The sequence below is a fragment of the Oculina patagonica genome, unplaced genomic scaffold (assembly GCF_052425735.1).
Source record: "Oculina patagonica isolate OP01 unplaced genomic scaffold, crgOcupat unplaced2, whole genome shotgun sequence".
NCBI classification, from domain to species: domain Eukaryota; kingdom Metazoa; phylum Cnidaria; class Anthozoa; order Scleractinia; family Oculinidae; genus Oculina; species Oculina patagonica.
In genome coordinates, this window is record NW_027558036.1 from 1,864,561 (window position 1) to 1,883,523 (window position 18,963).

The 18,963-nt window shown below is 39.1% G+C and overlaps 1 protein-coding gene and 1 pseudogene across 2 annotated transcripts; both read left to right on the top strand.

Moving 5' to 3' along the window:
• Positions 1–23: 23 nt before the first annotated feature.
• On the top strand, positions 24–4,779 carry LOC144640165 (flavin reductase (NADPH)-like; annotated as a pseudogene). Its single transcript, XR_013568297.1, has 4 exons — positions 24–191; positions 783–953; positions 1,409–1,611; positions 3,441–4,779. The product of XR_013568297.1 is annotated as a flavin reductase (NADPH)-like (transcript).
• Positions 4,780–8,092: 3,313 nt separating this feature from the next.
• On the top strand, positions 8,093–12,603 carry LOC144640177 (flavin reductase (NADPH)-like). The gene is made up of 4 exons (XM_078499388.1): positions 8,093–8,241; positions 9,425–9,595; positions 10,232–10,434; positions 11,449–12,603. The coding sequence occupies exons 1-4, from the start codon at positions 8,093–8,095 to the stop codon at positions 11,598–11,600; spliced, it is 675 nt and encodes a 224-aa protein (XP_078355514.1). The 3' UTR covers positions 11,601–12,603.
• The last annotated feature ends 6,360 nt before the right edge of the window (positions 12,604–18,963 follow it).

Consider the following 18,963-nt stretch of genomic DNA (forward strand, 5'->3'; position numbering starts at 1 on the left):
ACCCAGTCCCACCTCAACTATTTCATATCCAACATGGCGGCGGCACCGGGAGACAGCAGTCCTTCCAAAAAGCTCAAACTTGTTGTGTTTGGAGCTACAGGTCGGACAGGAAACGAGGTGGTAAAACAAGCACTGGAAAAAGGACATTATGTGACGGCTGTAGTGAGAACGCCTGAGAAACTGACTACTCAGTGAGTGATCATTTGATTTCAATAAACATCGCGCAGTGAGCTAGCGGCCTGCAAGAGCATTTGTTTTTTTTTCGTCTCCTGAAACCTGGAAATGCCTTTGCATGCTAGCGTACAGCTAAACTTAAGTGTGTTCAAAATCAGTCAAATTAATGAGTTCGGTTCAATGCCTCCGAAAGAAAGCGACTGTAACCAGCCAAGAATGTCTTATCAAGGGTGTAAAATACCTTTTTTTCAAGTAGCCACTTGCTCCTAAATATTTTAAAGCAGTAGCCAATTCCAAAAAGGTGGTCGCCATTTTAATAAGGACAAAAACAAATTTACCCTGTCTTTGTATTAAATAGACCCTCCTATAAAATAAATATATTGCTTTTATTTTTTTAAATATTTTTTTTTTTTTGTAAGCTTAAATAAACAAAAAAAATAATTCCTCGCTCAGTTTAAATTTAAGTTACCTCACTTGTAAAGAGCTGGATATTTTGCTGTTACCGTTTGTAGAACTTATGTTAATGTTCATAAAGTTACAAGAATATGAACAAGAGTGAATGGCAGACATTCACTCTTGTTCATATTCCAACATTCTCATTTCAACAGACATGAGAATTTAGTGTTAGTGAAGGGAGATGCTTGTGACGTGGAGAGTTTTTCTGCTGCTCTTGATGGAAAAGATGCTGTGTTGTCCAGTTTAGGAGTTTATGCAAACATTTTTAACCCAACCACTTTCTACTCGGAGTCCATGAATGCCATCACAGAGGCAATGAGTAGGTGAGCAATGTGTTAAACCTGGTTTTTAGCCAGATAGCTCATTGAGTATCCTGTGTAGATGCCTAATTTTTGAAGAACATTATTATACAAGTACTACATGTACTTCACATCTTGATTGTTGAATTACATAGCTTGAGAGTTATTATTAAGTACTGTATGGTGCTTATTCGGGTGCAGCACCTCGCTGTGCAAATCTGAAAACAATAAACACTTTTGTTATACTTTCAATTGGAAGATATTTTGGCTCCATCACAGTCAATTTCTTTATAACTGTTCCCCGCAGATTGAGCTGTCAGGTCATTTGATGGTTTTGTACAAAAAAGTTTCATGTCCAAGTTAAATCAAATTGTTCACAGTTTTCTTATTTGTGCTGTAACTCTATGTTCTGAAAGTAAAAAAAAGAATACTTCACTCATAATTTTTTTTATTATTTTTATTATAACTTCCTTACTTAGGCACAAAATCACTCGGCTAGTGACTGTAACATCATGGTGTACTCAGCCAGGGCCAAACAATTACTGGTTTCTGGAATGGGTTATAAAGCCACTGTTTCTTAATGGAGTGATCAAGGATATGGCAACCATGGAAAAAATGCTGGAAAGCAGTGACCCACAGGCATTGAATTACACTATTGTTAGGCCTTGTCGGCTACTAGTGGGTATGTAGACCCGCTGTCACATTCTCGTCTCTAGAGCCACTTGTTCATCTAAGCCGACTGAGCCTGGGGCACGAAAAAAAATTGGCTCTGGGGCACATGATTTTGATTGGCAGAATTTGTACCCAGGGGGGTACTCGAAGTATACATGTCGGAGGGGGGAACACACCTCGCTGAAAAAAAGTTCGAATGATTATTTTTCCGATCCACTGATCGCAAGGAAAACCCGAAATGAAAAGTTCACTCGATAAGATAAGATAAGATAAGACCCAAAAAATATGCGTATTTTTTAAGACCTAAAAAAATATGTGACAGATTCCTTGACCCAAAAAAATACTGAGCATGTAAATTTTTAACCCCCCAAAAAATACGTCGACTCCCCCCTCCCCCTCCCCGTCATGTATATCGAGTACCCACCTGAGGATTTGAACAAAAGGAACAGCCAATCAAATGAAATATTTAAAAATTTCTTTGTTATACGAGAAATTAAAATGGTTGATTTGATAGGCTAGGTTTGAAATAGGCCATTTCCGAGTTACCCTTTGCCTCTGTTTCAAAACGAGTCTACGTGCGAAACCATTTTAATGAAAATGAGTTTGATTTGCAGGAAAATGGACCTTCATTTTCATATGAATAGTTTCGCACGTAGACTCGTTTTGAAACAGGGGCATAGGATAACTCGGAAATGGCCTATTCCCTTTGTTCAATTCCAGCTAATCAAATCATGTGTCCCAAGAGCCACGTGTTCCTTGTGCCCCAGCCTCAGCCAGCTAAGAGGGACAAGTGGCTCTGGGGACAAAAATGCTGCTGTCAGTACTTTCAATGAGATCCGGCCAGCACCTGCAATAAGATGTTTCCCGCTTATATTATTGCCCTCCAACAGGTGCTGCACAAGGTCAGCCACCTTCTTTAAATCTTATTGAAAGTCCTGCTGTTTGTAAAATGACACAACCCTCCAAGTTTATTTTTTTCCTTAGTGGTCATTTGGCCACCAACTGCTCAAGTTTCGTCGCCAGTGAACAATATTAAGCTCACGCTTTAAATCCTTCTTCTCAATTTAGGTCGCCAATCTGGCGACTTCAGTTCCAATTTAGTCGCCGGCTCCAAAATTTTAGTCGCCATGGTGACAAAAATGGTCTTAACTTGGAGGGTTGTGACACATTGTTTGGTGAGCATTTGCTAACAGATATCAAGATATCTTTAATCAAATTTATTGCTACAGAGGGTATTTTCAGTCATCACTGACAACAGTTTTTAGCCTCACTACTTGCATTGCACACCACACACACCCACTACCCACTTTGCACTTTATATTTCACACCACACACAACACACTTCACACCACACACTTCAAACCTCACACTTCTGTTATACTATTCCATACTATTATTTTTTTCACGCAGGAATAAATTCCTGTATCAGAGCCTTGTTACTATTTCAAATAAACTTTTAAACTGCAATTAGCCTTATTTATCGCAAGTTACTTGCTGTTTTCAGTAATATGCAAACTCTGAAATTCAATCCTCAGCCAACAGTTTATGCTTTTTGCTGCCGTCAATCATCTTAGTGAGCCTATCGGGAAACGGAAGTTCACTTTAACCTGGTCAAAAGGTCACGTCCACCAGTTGTGATTGGTAGATTGTGATCAATTTTGTTTGTTTTTGTTTTTGATGGTTCGTTGGCTGTCACGACAGCAAACAAGGCAATCATTAGTTAAATTTTGAAAATTAGAAGTCACATATATTAACTGAAAACCACAATAAATAGAAGGCTTCTGTGTAGAGAAAGTGGGCTTTTTTAAAAGAGACTGACATGACTTGCAACTTTTTCAGGTGAACAGACCGGGAACTATAAGGTTGAGGAAGGGCAATGTAACACCTGGAACAACAAACAAGATCACATGTGCAGACGTGGCAGAATTTATGCTGAAGACTCTAGAAAGTAATGAGTACGACAGAAAAGGAATTGCAATTGCTGGATTGTGAAAATGTTCAAGAAAAACACTACAGAACTTTATGTTTGTAAACAAAATATCAAAATAGGATTTAGAGTATTTGATTACTGATCCATTTAGGTTTTTTCTGGCTTAAGATTTGATATCTTTTGCAGATTGCATCAGACAATAACGAAAATATTATTGGCTAGCATGAAAGGCGTGCAATCCGCAAGAAAAAAAAGTAACAGCTTTGCACGGCCCTTTGCTGAATAATTTCAGCATGCCTTTGATACTAGTCAATACTTTTATTTTAATACAAAACATTGAAACATAGTCCAACCGGTTAATATAAAACACTATCTAGATAATATATATTAAATACAAACAACTTAAAATAAAGGCAGTGTCATATGTCAAGCGACAAAAAAGGGTCAGATTTTAGTGATTGTCTTAAGATCTTGCAAAAAGTCCAGTTTCCTGTTCTATTGTTGTTTGATTAGTTACATTTTGGTATTTCTTTGGCATCTGTAAGCAATTAACAGTGGAGCCGGCAAAACTTAACTTACACTGAGAAGCAGAAAAGATGTTGAAAAACTCTTCATGTGCAGCTAAAATTTTGAGCTCCAATTCTCCTTTAATTTTCACCCCCAAAATGCTTGAAACGTGATACTAAACTTATTGTCATTTGAATGAATATGATAATAATTCAATATGGACATTTCAAGATCGTAGTTAGTTACAGCATATTTCACAAGATGGCGGGACGAAACTTTCTGACTGCTTAGCTATTAGGCTGAGTTAATAAAACTTTTATTACGTAATGTTTAATAAATGAGCAGCAGTGTTTTATCAAGTTTGTCGAGGCGCAGCCGAGTGTTTTAGACTTAGATATCTTATCTTATCTTAGATACCACACGAACTGCGAATTTATTGAACGGCTTAAAAATCTTCTGATGTAGATTAACTCATTCTTGCACTAATATTTAGATTTGGGGTAATTTTGGCCTAGAAATTTGGACGTTAAGTTTAGCCGTGTCTTTATCAGATATAAAGACACTCATTAAACATTAATTTCTTTTGTATTTTCTTTATGAATTATTAATGAGTTTTTTAATAAAAGTGAATTTGGAATATTTTTTTAAAACATTTGCAGAAAAATATATTTTAATGTATTCACTGAAAGGGGAAAATTATAAAAACAGGTGCATGTATGATATAAATTTCACTTTAAAAGATCTGTTTCATTGTGCTCTCTGACACCAGGTATCTACCGATGTGCAACAAAATACAGACTGCAGTCTGGCTGACTGGCATTCCGGTTAGCCTGAATAGCGCCCCGCCTAACCTAAGAAAAGGTCCCGGTTAGCCTTAATAACGGTCCGGCTAGCCTGTTGATAGTTAGCTCTCAATAATGGTAATGATAACACGATATGTACTTAAAAAATTCTACAAGTCTGCTGGGCTGAATTTGTCGCACACCAGTTATCGAGGGTCTAACATAAGGTTGGCGGGATGCGGGATGAGCCTTTTTTCGCTGCTGTGATACTGGATGAAAGTAACTTTTGAGGCGGGATGCGGGATTGTAAGGGGTCGGCGAGAAGTAGGAAGTTGGTTATTCATGACGGGACGCAGGAATCATTGTTTTCTTTGTTGTTGTTGTTGTTTTTTTTTGGGGGGGGGGAGGGGGGGGCGGGAAACGGGATGATGGAAGACGGTCGAAACAACACGGGCAACACACGATAACTCACTTTTTTTCTGGCTTTTTTTATCCTTATCAGTTAATTATTTCGCTGCCGAACTACTGTCTATATAAGCACCACAGATTTGTCAAAGTTTTCTATAGCTGCCTCGTCCCCAGTAGGCTTTAGTACATTATGCTTTTGTTTTGCCACTAAAATGCTCCATCTGAATGCTCCATTTTCCCCACAAAAATGCTCGGTCTTCCAAAAAAAAGTCACTAAAATGCTCGGATAATGCTCATTACACAAACGGAGTATTTTAAGTTAGTTTCAAAGTTTTTAACATGGTGTTAGCTGTTAAAACAAAGTCTTACAAAAACGTTCAAGTGTTGCAAGTAACAACAAATGCGTATACAAGTTCATAAATATGTCTGAATTTATCAAAACCGGGTCAAAGAAAAGTGACGTCAGTATTCTTGAACAAGTACGTTACTGCGCGAATTAGCTTAAAACACCACAAGAAAGGGAGAAAAAAAGAAATACAGCGCTGAAAGGTAGAGAAGAGAGAGGAGAAGAGAAAAAAAGACTGACATTCCCTTTAGTTTTTATATCATGGAGTTTGGAAAAAATGCTAGCATAATGTACAAAAGCCTAGTCCCCAGGTGCCGGTCGGCCGGTCGGTTAACGCGGTAACGCGGGAAAACAGGAAGCGCGGGGGTCGATGGTTGCCCCCGTGCACGACCAAGGAGGAGGACGCCTGGGGACGAGGCAGTTTCTATAGAATTCTAAAAGGAAAGTCACGTTAGCGTTTTCACGCGATAATCTAATCGGCTTAATTGAAGTTAATCGAATGATTGGATTCGTTTAGTTCTCCAGTGCAAATATGGTATACGCGGGTTAACGAGTTACCGTAAAATTCCGGTTATAAGCTCTGGGCTTATACATAAGGGTTTTTGTGTGGGCTTATAAGCGGAAGGGCTTATACCCGGGAGGGCTTATAAGCGGAATAAAAAACGTTTCAAAACGAGCCATTGGAGTGTTGATCGAAATACGTTTTCAAGTTAAAAACTCATAATAAAGCAACATTTAGCCCTGTTTAGTACTATCTTCCGGCACGGGGGGGGCTTATATCCGGAGGGGCTTATAATCGGATGTAGTTTTTGTTTCCAGGTAGATGGGCCTATAACCGGGGAGGAGGCTTATAAGCGGTGGGGGAAGGGGGCTTATAACCGGAATTTTACGGTATCTAACGTCCAGGTCACAGTATACCTATACGGTCCTGAACGGGCAGAGATCTAGCTACAGCCTTGTGGCATCCGGCGTTCCACAAGGCAGTGTTCTGGGGCCCACGTTGTTCGTCCTGTATACAAGCGATCTCGTGGAGTCTGTACAGTCAGCTGCTGTGTATATGTACGCAGACGACACTACTCTTTACTGTATAGGAAACAGTATAGAGGAAGTCTCAGCTGCCCTTAATCAATCACTTAAAGAATTATACGCCTGGTGCACTACCAACAAGCTCACTCCCCACCCGAAAAAAGTCGGAATGTATGCTTATCCACAAAGGATCTATCACTGTCCCCCTTCCTCCGATACTGCTAGGAGAAAACTGCTTTAATTGTGTTAAACATAGCCGACTCCTGGGCGTTGACATAGATGACAAACTTGAGTTGGTCTCCACAGGTCAATAACCCTAAGAGGAACTTGACAGATAAACTAAACTTCATTAAGAAGTGTAGGTTTTTACCTAAGCAAATTCTTTAAAGTTATACTACAAAGTCATTATCCCGTCAGTCACGCATGGTATAACCGTCTGGGGGGGGGGGGGGGGGGGGGCATGAGTCATCAAGACGACTTTGACGGACTTGAAAGGTTGCACTGCAGAGCGGCAAGGATCATTTTTAACCTACCAAAAGACATGCGATCTACTGAAGTCCTTGACCGCTCTAAATGGGTCACTTTAAGAAATACGTACAAACTTTCCGCGATTCTGAAAAAAAAATCTACTAATTCCTTCATAATTTAATGCCAATTCCATGAAACTTTCAACATCTTACAGAAGGGCAGTCTGGAATCTTTTACCGCGAGAGTGTCACGAAGCAATATCCCTTAGGAGTTTTATGAAAATGATCAACACGTCGAACATAATTAAAAATTTTAACAACCTCTATTGTAAGAGTTCTAAGCGCTTTTTATCGTTGTAACAATTTAGTAATTTAAATTATTTTTAGCGATAAGTTTAGCGTTTTTACCTTAATATAGTTTAATGTCTTTATCTACTAGTATTAATGTTTTATTAACACGCGACCCCACAAGCTATGTAGCTTTTTTTACCCCATCGTGTCTAAATAAAGGTTTTGATTGATTGATTGATTGATTGATTGATTGATTGATTGATTGATTGATTGATTGATAATCGAACAAAGACCAAAAAAAGTGTAAGAGAGAGTAATTGAGCGAGCAATTGCCGATGTACGTTTACAATTTTGTGAAAATTTGTCATTCACTCTCGGAATATGCTGCTTGAGTAATTTAACGTTGAACAGTTTCTCCCACAATGTCAGATTTTGTTAAGCACTACAGTGAAATTAAGAAAAGTTAAAAGGTAATTTTTCCACGAGGTGGTCTATGGTCCGGGTCCACGGAGATGGTCCACCATGGGGTGGATCCATATTTTTACACCTGGTTCGTCGTATGGACGAACACAGAGCAACATAGTAAGTAGTAAACAACAAACAACAGAACAATCAAACAAACAAACAAACAAACAGGCAGACAGAGAACTCAATCAGTCCCTTTGCTAAGGAGTGGGCCTGGGTAGGGGTTTATATAATTCAAACCCAGGCCTTTCGCATCATTACAAAGGAAAATGGCGGCCGAAAGTGCAGATTCGAGAGCGTTAAAACTGGTTGTATTTGGGGGCACCGGGGGGACGGGAAAGGAGATAGTAACACAAGCACTAGAGCAAGGCTACCTTGTAACAGCCGTGGTGAGAACACCGGAGAAAGTCGAAAAACGGTACGTTTATTTAAGTGCAAGTTTTACAGCGAAATTCACTGATCGTTCAGACTGCAAATATTGAACTGATTGCCGTACCACCCCCCCCCCCCTCCACCCCCTCCAAAAAAAGAGGCTTAGAAGGGTAACATTGTTTTTCCGGTAATATGAGTCCATATGTTAATTTAGAAATGGAAGGGAGATCTCCTTAGAAAAGCGATAGCAAGCTTTCTGAGGTCTTCCTGCTACTTAAAATTTAATATATTCCTCTTTTAAATGATGTAAAAAGGATTTGAGTGGCAAATAAAGTTGATTGATTGATTGATTGTATGTAGCCCAGACTCTGCATATGAATTTTAGTTTACATCTTATATCAACTGATATTCCCCAGTTTTGGCTACATCACATGAAGTGTTTAGGCCAATCGTACGCTTAAAAATCTTTGATGGATTGTAAATCCCATGATATGCCCCCCCCCCCCACCCCCCCCAGAGATAAGCCCCCCTCTCCTAGTACATCATTGATTATATATTTGAAATGAAATTGATTAATGATGAGATTTTAAAGCTAAATTCAAAACCAGTTAATGAAAAATAATTTCGATCAATGCTGCTATAGTTCATTGTGACGTGTTTTTTTTTTAAGCTGGTTTTAAACCCTCACCCCCTAGATATAAGACCTCCTGTTTATTGGCCCATCCAAAACCCCTTACGAAGTAGTATAAACCCAGGGCTTATAAGTGGAATTTTATGTATCTCCAAGAAAGTCTTATTAGGGCTGACTTACGTGTACCTTATGCCCGTCTTGCATTATTTTGGCATCTGTGTGTTCCTGCAGAAGCTATATTTAGACAAGTTGCACTTTCTGGGGTTACCAGTAAATTGCTTCCACTTAAAGAAAACTTACGCTAGTGAACCAGTGAGTCAACATTTTGCACATGTAGCCAGTTTATGTTAAGTCATGATGGGTATTTATAGGTTTGATAAACACAACAATAACAAGATCAGAACTGGTATGCTTAATCTGAAACTTGTTAAAGTGTGTTACAAGTGGTTGATTTCCACAGACCATCCATTGAAAATTGAAAATTGCTCTAAACACTGCTCATTGCGCGAGCTTCGGATACCTGTGCTCTAAAAATAAAAGAATTTGATAACAGTGGAACTTCAAGTAAATTCTATCACACTTTTTTATTTTCTTTTAGGCATCCCAATTTAGAATTGGTTAAAGGTGATGCTTGTGATGTGGAGAGTTTCATTGCTGCTTTAAAGGGAAAGGATGCCGTAATTTCTTGTTTAGGAGTTGTCGCAAGTATTTTTAATCCTACAACTTTCTACTCTGAGTCTATGTTTGCTATACTGGAAGGAATGAAAAGGTAATTTTAAGAATACAATTATATCTGCATTTTTGTTCTGTGCGCCTGAATTGCAGAACTCATTCACGTGAATAATTAATGTGAATGAGTTCTGCAATTCAGGCCCACACTTGATAATCTAAACGGTTTTTGTGAGTTCCTTGTGATCTGGATAATAGAGGTTTGGCCTTGCATTTCTAATACATGACTAAGAATAATAAGAAAATTGCTAAAGGCTATAGAGCACTTATTAGCAAGCATTTTTTTAGTTAGTGCTTGTAATGACTGGCCACAAGGGAAATCTTGATTAAGATTTGTTTTTCCTCATTTAGCTGTTTCCTTGGCTCTGTTTTGGAAAAACTTGATGTCCAGAAAAATAAAATGTCAGTAGCATTTCTTTTTTTCTTTTTGCCCTTGCATCATTAAAATCAGCAAGAGTTCACTAACACCTTTGTGTGCCACAGGATGAAGTTGTAATGTAACTACAGTCCAAAAATTTGATCATTGACTTTTATGCTTAAGGCTAAATGTCTTAAAATAATGTACAATTAAACTCATCGCCAATAGATGACTTGTGGGGATGCCACAAAAACCAGTTTGGGGGCCTTTGCTGTTAGTGCTGAACATTTAAACTTAAATAAATTAACAAAATTACAGGTGTGGTGTAAAAAGACTTGTAACTATGACAGCATGGTGCACGCAGCCAGGCCCAAACAATTCATGGCTGGTGGATTGGATTATTAACCCGCTGTTTCTCAATGGTATGATTAAAGACATGGCTACCATGGAGAAGATGCTGGAGAGTACTGATCCTCAAGTGTTGAGCTACACCATAGTTAGACCTTGTGGATTAATCAATGGTAAGTCGATCGCGCGCAAGCTTCAACTTATGGGTAAAATGATTTTTATGAGGGGTTAAGGCTTATTTTTGGTGGTGGTGGTGTTGGAAGCAACAATGACAATGGTGATGGGTGGCCCATAAAAGGATACCACTTGGTCAAACTCTCTAAACATATTTAGGACATAAAACAGCAAATGAGTTCAATGAACATTCACAGTGGTTAAACACAATTATGTATCAGTCTAATAATATATTAAATAAATTTAGCCAAGCCTAAAAGCGGAGCTCCCTGGTTATTTACTTCGCCCTTTTCGAAAATCCGACCGATAACAGCCCGCGATCCAATGTAAAACATTACTTGGTCAGAGGTAAATTTAAAAAATAAAATTCGACCTCGATGAGTTCTACATGTGAGCCCGCGATATGGTCATTGGATGCTGGTCAGCGGATACCTTGTTTTGACAGCTGTCAATTGACCATGACATGGATGTCCAATATCAAAGATGTAAGCTGACGTTAGCCATAACCTTAAACCTATTTCTGGAGTATGGCCACCATGTCGGGGCGACGTCGTCGTCGCTTGAGCGCACGCGCCCGCGAACCATGCTGCTAGCCATGATGACCATGAAAAACCAAAAGCATGGATCTGTTAATTTTCTGTGGGAATGGGCTCTGCTCTACGGCCCTTCGGGCCGTTGGGAGCTCCGCTAAAATTCAAAAAAAGCTCTCTGTTAAATCTGTATGGAGTGAGGCTGAGTTATGGCTCAAACGGTTGCAACATTCCAATCCAACATCGCGGAGGGAACATTTTGGAACCGTTTCATTACCTACCCTTTTGGACTGATGTTAAAAGATGTTGAGCAAAAGTTTGCTTCTAAGTCCAATCCCCTCGTACGACATGTTCCAAAATTTGAAACAACGCGTGGAATAGTTAACTTGTTGCAATTGCCAAACAAGGCCGAACATTGCTTATCGAGTGTCGGGTCAAATTACTGGGACTTATATTCACCAGGGGACCGACTCTTCTTTGTAGGTGAACGGACAGGAAACTATAAAGTCGAGGAAGGACAATGTAACACTGGTACCAAGTTTATGATGACACGCGCGGATGTTGCAGAGTTCATGCTAAAGGTTTTGGATAGTGACGTGTATGATCGGAGAGGATTTGCAATAGGTGGATTATAAGATATTCCTGTCTCTCTGTGAGAGTATCTGCCTTCTGTTTGTAAGGCGAGGAGTACACATATACAAACATGACAGGGCGGATCCAGGGGTGGGGGGGGGGGGGACTGGGTGCCTAGCCAACCCACTTGATCCACAAGTAAAATTTAAATAAACACGGTGTAAACATTGTTGATATTGTTAGCTCAGACAAAGTTAAACTATTTGATACCATCCACTCCCCCATAAAAAGTCTGGGGCTAAAATAAAATAGTAAACAAACTATTTGTAAACAGCCCCCCCCCCCCCTCCCCTTGAAAAATCCTGGATCCGCCTCTGCATGAACTTTTTTGAAGTGCCAAAAATGTATAAACAGTAAGATAAAAAAAGTTGTAAAATAGAAAAATAATTGATTCAAGCATGAGATACATGATAACAAAATGGGCTATATGTAAAGATAAAATTAAAAATTTCGACAAGCGTGCGTTGCATTTGCATGTTTCGTTTATCATGTCCATAACACTTACCTTACGTATAGCCTTTTTAAAGGGCTGTATGTTCAGGTTTTCGGCGTAGTTCATTAATTGTTTAGGGACCAAAGTATCATACACTGTGTTTTCCATATTTAATTGAATTTTACATAGGAATGGGAAAATCGTCGCTGTGTAAGTGGTAATTCTTAGGTTGCTTATATGGTTAGGTGCTAATGAGTTGCTAACCTTAAACATCAATATAAATATGTAATGAAGATGAAGTGTTCAACATGACACGAGCATGGGAGCATGAGTCCCCGGCGGGAATCGAACCCATGGCCTCCCAGATACCGGTTGGGCGCTCTAACCAACTGACTTTTGTGAGCTGGGCCATTTACTAGGTTGACAAGTGACACGCGTCCTGCATACTGCTAGGGTAAGCAATGTCGAAATCATCAAGTTTGTTGTAAATAACAGTAAATCATCGAGTTTGTAATAAATATTAATAAAGGTGGTAAATTTTGAGCTCGGTAATAAATAATGAAGATGAAGTGTGTCTGTGTATGTCTTGTAAACGTCTTTTCGCTAACCTTGGTAGTCATGTCGTGCCATGCATGCTATTCCACAGCCCCGTACCAATTATTTAAAGAAAAGCTTCTCTTAAAAAGAGGAGCTGAGTTGTAGAACAGCCTATACCATGATCTACGATCTGTGGTGACTTTACAAGATTTTAAACGTAAACTACGTCACCGCAACTTCGAATGAGTTCTGTACACGGCATCCTTGAAAAGCAGTTTAGTGTGTAATTAGATGTAATTCTGTAATTATAAGTTAGTTTAGTTAGGTAGATAGATTTTCATGCTGTTTATTTTTATACTGTATGCGGAACGATTTTAAACGGTGTTTAAATAAAGTTATCTTATCTTAATCATTTTTTTTATACTTAACTTTCTCCTTATTGTAAACTGATCGCAGAGAGCCCCCTCTTGTACCCTTTCTATTCGTAGTGTACATACTAGTTATGCAACGCTTTCGAGTGGTATACTATGGAATATCCCACGAGTCACTTGTATTTTCTCGGTATACAAACGAGCCTTTAGGCGAGTGTGTATGCCAAGAAAATACAAGTGACAAGTGGGATATTCCATAGTATACCACGAGAAAAAGTGTTGTGTAACTATTTTATACCATGCCATAGAAAATACGCTTACTAAATTTCGTCAAGAATACAGTCGCAGCGCACTATGGGAAGGTTGGGTTGAATACCGTCGAATATACAACGGCTTTTCTGTATTATGATTGGCTGTATTTTCTATGGCATGGTATAAATGGTAATACGTGAGATCATGGAGAATTGCTTATTCGTTTAGTGTGAGCTTAGCCGTTTCACAAATTATTCCACTATACAGGTATTTCTTACAACATGTCTACAAGAAATCAGGGAGAATTGCTGATTTGTATAGTGTGAGTTTAGCGTTTTCACAAATTATCCCACCATACAGGTATTTCTTACAACATGCCTACAAGAGACACCATCTGTACTTATGTCAAAGATCTTCGGGATATATAAGAGTACATGTAAGCAGCACCCGAAGACCTTACGACTCTTACCGAGATTATGCGAACACCTGTGACCGACTTCAGTGTTACTTAGCAACGTTTGTCGAAATTAAAATCGTGGCATCAGTCCATTCACCGATTTTGGCCAAGTAAAAACCCAAGTGTGTAGATGGGGCATCGGCTAATGTTGGTTAGAAGTCGCAATTTAGGAAATAATGAAAGTTAGTACTATTTAACAATTAGAATATGAGCTCGAAAATTCTATGAGTTAATAATTGATGAGACCGCGGGCTTTCAAAACGCCATTATTTCGAATCTTCCCATAAACCTTTTTCGCTTGTCAAAATTCTACGGAATACAGAGCACTTCGGCGGGAGATTATGCAAAGAATATTTCGGAAGAAAATTCTGTCTCGCTGGCTTTTCCTCGCGTTATCCCCACGCAACAAATTTTGTCTTGGGACTGCCCTCCCCTTCCCCAAGAGCCTATGCGGCCGGGGGAAGAGAGGCAGGGAGGGCGTGCGCTTACGTCAGAACCAAGCTTTTTCAGTTTGATGGGTTTTTACCAATATTTCTTAGGTTTAGGGCTCCGCTCGCGCGAGCAACGCTAAACTGCTACAATCCACATCATAATTTGTTAGAACACTTGAGCCGAAGTTCAACTTCAGCTGTTCAATCATGCGTGCCCTCTACCTGTCTCAATGTTGCCATAGAAATATAATTTTTTTTTATGGCGGTAGCAACCGACTACTGATGCCATTTTGACTTTTTTAAAAAAATGAGGGGGGAAGTGGAAGTACTGTATCTCTAATAAAGACGTGGATTGCAACATAAAAAACCCTACAGACATGCCGTGAGAGCTTAAGGCTCATTCAGTTGTCACTGAGCTAAGCTCATGTCTAAAGCTACTAGCTTTAGTCCAAAGGTTGGAGCCTAAAATATCGTAACAAACATGTATATGTTTCTATAATCTTCAATGGTTTTTTTATTATCTAGTTCAGTATTATTCTTGCGACATTTTTGCTGAGACCGGGCTGAGACGAGAGAGAATTTTACATGACTTATGCAAATATTATACCGACTTTAATTGGGATTGAGAACTTGTTACAAAAAGAAGAGAACCAGCTAAAACAAGAAGTAAGAGCAATTTTCTGCAGACGTGAATCGTCGCACGAAGATTAACCTTGTCGGAATCAAGAACGTGTTAAAAAGAACAGCTTTACGTAAAAATCGGTTTAGCTTTATTTAAGTCATTTGTGACATTGCCGATACTGTGATACTTTTTTAGAAGTTTATTTTTCAAGCGATTATTGTATATTTTTAACATGGCCTTTTTATATATAGACCGAGTTGCTTTTTATAGAAAATTTTAAGAAGACAAAAAAGGGCCGATATGTCTATATCTTATTCTACTTCCGTATTTTCCTGACGACACTGTTTCTTCCCTCTATTCGCGTAGATCTTTTTCAAGTTCAGTTGTTTTAACTTAAGCTTTTGTGTGGGTGATCGACATCGCGTAACCCAGGCATCAGCGGTCGTGTTTAATTTTGGAGTTTACGAATTAGTGTAAATCCTAATCTCGTACCCAGATGTATACTTTATCCATTATCCTGCCAAATGAACTCAAGCTGCACAATCTTGGCTTCTTAACGAAGGATTTATATCGTATCCTGTAGGATTATTCGGATATTTTCGGGACGTGACTTGAGTATGCCCCTCTATCTTAAGCTGCACTAGAAGTTCCTTTACAATATACCGGGCCTTAAAGGCAATCTCGTTATAACTTCCTGAGAGCTGTGAAGAACGAAAAATAAAAATAGCCAACACCACTTGGTGACACCTTATGCATTGCTTGTACTGAAGTAATTATTGAAAAACAACCAGTGGAGTTTTCTAGCGTTCTTCATAGCCTATCTATAACTGTCGTTTTAGATGCGTAGAATTCGTCGATCAAGATTTGCGTGGTTGTAGAAAAGCGAAGAAGGTAGGGATTGTTTGGCGCTTCTCGGCTTTGTCCCTTGGAGAGAAGGCAGCGACCGCGTTTTGCATTCTAGATTATCCCCTAAAATGAATCTATTTCTGCAACTTTGGCAGGATCGTGTCTAGTTATACAGATAAACGTGCTTCAAAGAAAAACAGATTATCCAAAGAGCCAGACAGGTCACGCCCTAATCCCATTCCGTGTCGTGAATTCTAACTAACATCGTCCGTACGCTCACAAGTGTTCCATCTTGTGGACCTCTTGATCTCAGCCTGTATTTAAGTAACCACACTAAATAATATTTCCTAGCAAAGCAGAATAATCCGCCATTAAGCATTTTTAGCGCCTTTTTCCGTACTCTTGACTGTTAACCCTGGAAAAGGTTTCCTGAAAGTTTTTGTCCTCTAGCTTTGTTGTGTTTTCTTTTTTTTTTCTTAATCTTCACGCAAAGTAATTTGCGGTCTATTGTGAGACCACCCACCGAGTTCTGTAGAAAACTTTAGATCGAATCTAACCTGAGATCATGCCCTCCCTCCCTACTTTTTCCTACTTTTTCCCTCTCTCATCTTTGCAAGGGAAAAAACGCCTGATCGCAGGTTAGATCGAATCGTTCAGTGTAGACTAATTGTCTTCTAGTACGAGTGTTATCATTGCGCAATATTACGCTGACGAGATGGCTTTGATGTCTTTCAAGTGGTCGGTTTGAGACACCTCTTTGTCCGGTGTCTTAACTCAGTTCTCGCCACCACAATCCTTCACCCCACCACACAAAAATTACGGAAAGCCAATTTTACCTGAAGGAAAAGAGCGGTACAATTCTGTCACGTAAAGGTGGGCCATCTCTTCAGCTTTGATGCTGACCTGAGCAGCCCGCTGTAATACCCTGCAGAAATGTTGATCGCCTGTGTTAACTCACACACTGGAGCTTAGAAATCTTTCGCTGTGTTGATAAATAGTAAAAGAGGACTAAAAACTAGGAAACACGCGCCAATTCAATAGCGCGGATGGCCTTAGCTTTAACTTCATAGTTAATCCAGTTTTGCACACATCTATCGGCTAACCCAGAAAGTGTTTTATTTGTCCTTTGTTGTTGCGAAGTTCTGGTCGTAGTACAGAAACTGATAATTCACAATTAGGAATCCAGTCCAAGAAGGGAAAGATTTTTTTACTGCTCAATTATTTGATCTCTTCTTATGAACTGCTGTGATCAGTTATTGTAGTTTTGTTTGAAAATATCTCTCGTGAATTCCATAGTTCGCGCTTTGCAGATCTTATGTCCATCAGGGACACTGATTTGAATCGCTGTAAATTAAGAACAAAGTTGGAAGGGTTCCGAGTTAGCATGCCGAATCTCTAACCTCTAAAAATAAGTTGACGAGAATGTACATTTGTATTGATTATCCTGGTGTATGTAGGTCAGAACGAGAGACAACCGTTGTCACAGATTTTAACCAAAATTAGACAAATATTGGACAAAAGAGGTTAGAAATACTTTGCCAAAAGGCCGCTCAATCTGCCCACGCAATTGCAGGACGTTTATCGCAATACACAACGATCAAGATCCTTTTGCGGTCAACCACAACTTTGGACTAAACCAAATCTCTCGTTTCCTAAACTTCTTTTTCCAATAGATAATACGTTAGCTGTCTGGCTATGCGCGTGCACAGACAGCTTTCCTTCACTGCAGGGACTAGGTTACTAGACTTTTCTTGTGTGGTTAAATTTATAAATACGTCCTAGAACACTTTGTTGAATTTTATTTGTTCAGTGTATGTAAGACATCTTCATCCTTAACCGGCAGATTCATCGTATAACTGCACAATAAACTCGAATTAAGTTTCGTAAATGTAAGCTGAACTCGAGTGTTCGTTAACTAAAAATGACTGAAAATGGATGACTGACTGAAGCCTTGGATTGGCTCAGCGGGCCATGCATGTAACGCGGATTGCAGCTTTACAAAATCCGAAGAGATACCGTTCATTTAATTGTCCCTGATCGTGAGCATGAGTTAAGCGCATGTGTAAAGTTACAAGTCCAAAGATTGCAACTTAAAATATCGTAATAGATAGATCCCTATAATCCCCAATAGTGTTTGTATTATTATTTTCATCGACTTGTTGGCTAAGACGAGAAATTTTTTTTACAAAGCTTGTGCAATACCGACTTTAAGGTGGACGGGGGGATGTAACGTCAACTGTGGTATTACAAAAGTGAGGACCTACAGGAATCCTGTCGACATGAAATTTCGCACGAAGATTAACGTCTCTTGAGCAGAATAGCTTTACTAAATTATCAGTTAAGCTTTATTTCAATCATTTATGACAATGTATACAACTATTGTGGCCCGTTTAAGACCAAGTAGCTTATTATAGAAAATTTCACGTAGACAAAGACCAATATAACTATTTCATCTTCTTCTTTCTTTCTCTTATGGCAACGCTCTGTCTTCCCTTTCTTTGTGGATCCCTTTTTCAAACTGTTTTAATAAAGCTTTCTTTTGACTTCGCGTAACCCATGCAACAGCGCGCAGTCGTGTTAAATTTGGGGGATTACGACTGAAAGCCATCATCCTCCCAAATAACTTCAAGTTGGACAATCCTGGCTTCCCTGCGAAGAATTTTTATCGTTCCTTGTACTTGGGTATTTTCATTTTTTTTTTTCATTTTCACTGGGACGTCACTAGTAATTTCAAATAAACTCGAGAGGTCGACCTGTGGCAAGTCTAGGACGTGACTTGTGTATGCTTTTTATCTCTATAAGCTGTATTAGAATTTTTTAATATACTGGGTGAAGGCAATCTCGTTATTACTTCCTGAGGGCTGTGAAGTTCTAATTATAATAATAAAAAAAGCTGACAACGCTCATTGCCATCCTGTGAACTGCTTGCTAGCTAGTATTTATTGAGATACAACTAGAAGGGATTTTAAGCACTTTTCATAACTTAAAAAGGCTGTTAATGACCTGCATTTTATTTGCGTAAATTCGTTGATCGAGATTTGCGTGCGGTTGAAGCAAGAAGGTAGCGATTGTTTGGCGCTTTTCCGCTTTGATCACTTGGAGAGAAGACAGAAACGGCTTCACATTTTAGATTACCCCTAAAATGTATCTATTTCTGCAACCTTGGCAAAATCTTGTTTAGTTTTACAGGTATAAGCATTCTACAAAGAAAAACAGATTATCCAAAGAGCCAGACAGGTCACACCCTAATCCCGTTCCGTGTCATGAATTCTAACATCGTATGCTTTTAAGTGCTTCTACTTGTAGGGATCTTGATCTAAGCCTACGTAAAAATGACCGTAGTAAGTAATCTTTCCTAGCAGCGCCGCATAATCCGACATTAAGCATTGATGGCTACTAGGTTTAAGGCCTTTTTC